Source organism: Argiope bruennichi, chromosome 2 (assembly GCF_947563725.1).
Source record: "Argiope bruennichi chromosome 2, qqArgBrue1.1, whole genome shotgun sequence".
NCBI classification, from domain to species: Eukaryota; Metazoa; Arthropoda; class Arachnida; order Araneae; family Araneidae; genus Argiope; species Argiope bruennichi.
Genome location: NC_079152.1, coordinates 91,611,231 through 91,616,417, shown reverse-complemented (window position 1 = coordinate 91,616,417; position 5,187 = coordinate 91,611,231). Strand labels below are relative to the sequence as shown.

The 5,187-nt window shown below is 36.2% G+C and overlaps 1 protein-coding gene across 1 annotated transcript; it reads right to left on the bottom strand.

Moving 5' to 3' along the window:
• Window positions 1-1,524: 1,524 nt before the first annotated feature.
• On the bottom strand, window positions 1,525-4,837 carry LOC129962256 (uncharacterized). Its single transcript, XM_056075999.1, has 3 exons — window positions 4,752-4,837; window positions 2,972-4,671; window positions 1,525-2,461 (listed from the first exon to the last, which is right to left on the bottom strand). Exons 2-3 carry the CDS (start codon window positions 4,384-4,386, stop codon window positions 1,525-1,527), a joined length of 2,352 nt encoding a protein of 783 aa, XP_055931974.1. The 5' UTR covers window positions 4,387-4,671; window positions 4,752-4,837.
• Between the last annotated feature and the right edge of the window lie 350 nt (window positions 4,838-5,187).

Here is a 5,187-nt window from a genome sequence, read left to right as displayed (position 1 = left end):
ACTCTCGCTGTAAAAGTATTTAGCATTGTTGAAACTTTAATCGTAAATTAAATCTTGCATTAGAGCTGCAGAACTTTGCCCAAAATTCAAAAGAACAATTTTTTTTTTTTTTAATGCATAAGAATGGTCCAACCTACAGCACCTATTCTATTCTATGTAAAAACTAATAATTAAGAAACAGACGGATGTATATAATTAGATTAAGTACTCATTTAGACATTGGAAATTTGAAATCATTAATTTAATTATGAAAATGAGTTCTAGTAAATTCTGGTTGGATGCCGATAAATCAGCAATTGGTGGGACTATCCTCTTTCATTGAGTCTGAAAACAGCAGTTCAAACCATATATAAAAGTAAAATGATTTGATAAATTTTCTTTTGGTATTACATGATGACAATTCACTCTTGGCATTAGAATTTTCAAGGCTCTACTGAAGAAAGCTGCGTTGGGTTTTTTAAGTTTTAAATCCTATTTTGGTCGCAAATAATATCATTATTAGTTTGGCGAATTCTTAGATTGTACTCAGATTTTTCCAAGTTGAAATAATAATGAATACATTAGTTGAAAGACGATGAATTTTCGTACTTTCTTTTAATATGAACGTCTGTTTTTCTCTTAATATTCATTATCCATAAATATAAATGCTCCATGCATAGCTTAGCTCACCTTACTTTCTGTGGGAAGCTTTCCTAACTTTGTCTTTTGAACAATTTATCAGCATAGTTATTTATTATTTATCACCGACAAATTACTAAATACTCTGATATGTATGATTTTTTTTTGTTGTCATTGTATGTTTACTGCTGTGAACCATTAGGAATCACCTTCTAGCCTTTGAGTACTATACATTCCACTCAAAATAGAAAATTCAGAAATCACTCAATCTGTCTTTATTCAGTAACTTTTATACTAAAATTAAAGTTAGTTCATAATAAATTTTATCCTTATTTATAATTTCAAATAATTTCTAATATTTTATAGCTTTAATTCCTTTATGAGCATCATATTTCATTCGCACATTTATGCAGCATATATGTAGAGGTATGTTAACTCTGGCTCGAAAAACATGCCTCTACTAATCGGATTATATATCAAATTAAATATCTCTCACGGGCCCTAGGGGAAAGCCCGGTTGAGATTAATGCATAGAGATGGCTCATATTAAGAGAATCACACACTAATTTAACATAAACAAATTTAATGAGCTGGACGAACGGCTGGGCCGCTTTACATCGAGGGACGCTAGTACAGTACCGAACACAGTTCTTAGAGCGGGAATCAGATAGCTTCTTATTGGCTGTTGAGAGACGACGCGAGCGCCGTTAGGATGACACTCCGTACCGGGAACGCCGCTAGGATGACGCTCCGTACCGCTAACGCCGCTAGGGGGACGCTCCGTACACTACAATCGGCCGTCCTGATGATCTTGACGTCCTCGTCAATCTGAGAAAGAATCTGAAAAACTCAAAAAAGAAAATTTTAGATTTTTGCAAAATTTTTAGATTTTGTAAAGTAGATGCTTTATGCAGTTGTAGACCAAGGCTTCATATAATCTGCTGCTGTAGAAGTATGGTTGGGGCCTTCGTGGATTCCCACTTTCTCCACTAGGTACCTCTCGTGTGGCTTCTTCGCTGTGATGCGATAGGGACCATGGAACTTCGGGCGAAGCTTCAAACCACTGCCGAATTGGGTCCTCTGTATGGCCACTAAGTCACCTGGATTATATTGAGTAGCTTTCTTCCTGCGCTTGTTGTAAGCTCTTTTATTCTCTTCTTGAAGGCGCAAGATATTCTGTCGCGCTTCTTCGCGGATGTCCTCGCGGCTGTCGATGACCATTTGCTCATATTCTTCCTGTAGGATATCGAGAATTTTCTGGTCATTTTTATGCCTCATTTGCACACCGATCATGAGTTCGAAAGGAGTAAATTTTGTACTCCGTGGAGCAGTAGAGTTAAATACACGTTGTGCTGCTTGAACATGAGTGTACCATTTCGTGGGATCATTGATGGAAAGTTTGGCAAGCAGGGGGATAAGAGTTCCATGAACCCTTTCCACTTGTCCATTTCCTCGAGGTATTCCTGTGGTGATTTGAATGTGATTAATATTTTGATTCGCGCAATAGTTTGTAAATTCTTTGGAGGTAAATGCGGAACCTTTATCCGTGATGATGCGCATAGGATTTCCGAACACTGCTTCCTGCAATTGCAGTTTCGTAATTGCATCATTTGCAGTTACACCTTTAACAGGATATAACCAAACAAACTTTGAGAATGCATCTATTATAGTAAGAATATGATTATAATTTTTATTGGTTGACACTAAGGGTCCAATAAAGTCAACATGGTAAGTACTTAGAGGAAAGTTTTCCTTCGGAATAGGATGTAAGAACCCTTCAGGTTTACCACGCTTCCGGTTGACTAGGATGCATTCGACACAGTTTTGTATTACCGATTCAATACTTTTTTGCATATTCGGGAAAAAATAGTCACGTTCGATAATGTTTTTAGTTTTCTCCACGGCGAAGTGCCCTTTTGAATGCGCGTTCTTAATTATTTCGTGTTTCATTAGATCAGGTATTACAAGCAAACGACGGTTGTCCTGACATTTATACAGAATGTTATTTTGTACCACGAAATCAACTTGGTTGTTATCTTTACATAATTCTTTCAATTTTTTTATGTATTCATCTGACATCTGTGCCACTTGCACTCGCGCTGTTAAATCATCACAAAGTGCAGTCATGACTGTTGGGTACCTACTAAGTGAATCAACGTGACGCATTTGACTACCTGAGCGATGTACTATCTCATAATCGAAATCTTTTTTATTTTCATTTATGGGAGAAGTTGAATTATTATCATTTTTATTGGGAAAAGTATTTTTAAGATCTAAATAACTATTAGATGGTAAAATGCATTCAAAAGAAATATTAGTATCAACAGCTGCTAAAACTTTTTTCGTTACTGACTTTTTATTAACATGACTAATATCTATCGCCACTAACGGAAGACTGACAATTGAACTGTTCGCTAATTTAATTTTTGTGCTACGTCCTACATAATTTAATTTCTTTACATATTTAGGATTAATAATCATTAATACGCTTCCGCTATCAACCAAAGCTTTAATAGGAACGTCGTTTACAATAATATCTGCGTATTCCAACTCAGCGATTATTAATTCTTGTGGAATTTCATTTGATTTTAACACGGAGTTTACAGGATTTGAGTTATGGGATCTTCCCTGATTGTTATGTTGTCTAGCATCAACATTTTGGGGACAGAATTTTATTAAATGCGATGTAGAATTACATTTAAAACAAGTTTTCCTATCAATATTTCCACCGTGTACATGATCATTATTTTGGCGGGAATTATTGACGCGCAGCCTTGAGCTGTAGTCATGTGTATATCTACTCTCTTCCCAAAACAAACTTTTATTTCTTGCGCGAAAGTAAATGTCTATTTCTTTTGCTAACATCAGCGGTTTTAACCAGTCGGAGCCTTGTTTGATCAAAATGTGCTCGGATGTGTCCTTGTCAAGAGTGCTGGTTAATTTATCGGTTACAATTAGTTCACAAAGGGTCGCGAAATCTTTCACTTTTCTTAGTTCCAAATAATATTCTAAATTTGCTTTTAATCTTGAGACGAATTGCACGTGATTTTCCCCTTTAAATCTTTTGGCGGCTTGAAAGTTATCCCAACATTCTTTAGCAGATGGTTGGAATTCTCTTAACACTATTTTTTTGATTTCGTCATAATCTTTTATTTCGCTTTCGTTCGCGTATAACAAAACATGTCGGCATTTCTCGCCTAACAAATTTAGAAGGACTTCGGCTTTGTATTCAGTTTTAACCTGTTTTGTTTCGAAAGCACGTTCCAAAATATTGAAAAACAAATTGAAATTTTCTGATTTAGTTGGTATTGGCATTGTTAATGTGCGGATGCTTTTAATTATTTGTTCGATGGACTCCGCATGATTTTCTTGAGGAGGTCCGTTAGGACTACTTATTCCGGTCGCTTGAACGTTTCTCATACTTTCTTCATGAGCTAAAGTTAGTTTTAATTTTTCTAATTCAAACTGTCTTTCCTTTTCACGCGCTTTTTCTGCCTCTTCACGCGCTCTTTCTGCCTCTTCACGCGCTCTTTCTGCCTCTTCACGCGCTCGTTCGGCCTCTATTTTTCCGCGTTCCTCTGCTTCTATTTTTTCGCGTTCCTCTACAGTTGAAATGATAATGTCTTTAACAAATTCCAAATCATCTTTAGCCGCTTGGCTATTTTCTATAATTTGTTTAAGCTTCACAATATTTGTTTTTTCCGGAACTACCTCACCTATTGCTTCAGCGACAATAATTAAATCTTTCTTTTTTGTATTTTTAAACATTTTGAATATGCCTTTATTTTTCCTAATAACAAATGCTAATATAATAACGATAATAATAATAATGCTAATATTTCTTCAAAATAGAAATTTCTAAAATAAACACATTCAAGCAGTTTCTTTTTCTTGAAAAAGTCATTCACAAATATATAAATCTTAAAATAAATGCTTGCAAGATTCTTTAATCAAAATGATATAGAAAATTCTCCTACCTGTTCTTCTTCAATTATATCCGTTGAGATAATATGCAGGAACTTCACAATTTGTCGGCCACTGCCGAAGCGAAGACTTGCTTGAAAAATTTGTCGACCACTGCCGAACCGGAGATTTTCTTGAAAATTTTTGTCGGCCACTGCCGATCCGAAGACTTTTCTTGAAATATTTTGTCGGCCACTGCCGATCCGAAGATAATTCGACGAAAACTAATGGTGAAATTCCCAGCTTCTTACTGGATCGAAGATTATTTTTCTATTTCCGAGGTCATTGCATTCCGGACCGAGCCCCCACATGTAGAGGTATGTTAACTCTGGCTCGAAAAACATGCCTCTACTAATCGGATTATATATCAAATTAAATATCTCTCACGGGCCCTAGGGGAAAGCCCGGTTGAGATTAATGCATAGAGATGGCTCATATTAAGAGAATCACACACTAATTTAACATAAACAAATTTAATGAGCTGGACGAACGGCTGGGCCGCTTTACATCGAGGGACGCTAGTACAGTACCGAACACAGTTCTTAGAGCGGGAATCAGATAGCTTCTTATTGGCTGTTGAGAGACGACGCGAGCGCCGTTAGGATG

Excerpts from the sequence above, each read along its gene's own strand:
- LOC129962256 (XM_056075999.1), bottom strand. The coding sequence starts at position 4,386 with ATGTTTAAAAATACAAAAAAGAAAGATTTAATTATTGTCGCTGAAGCA. Across the intron at positions 2,462-2,971 it reads ATTAGTCATGTTAATAAAAA|TATTGAATCGGTAATACAAA; the intron begins GTCAGTAACGAA and ends TATGCAAAAAAG.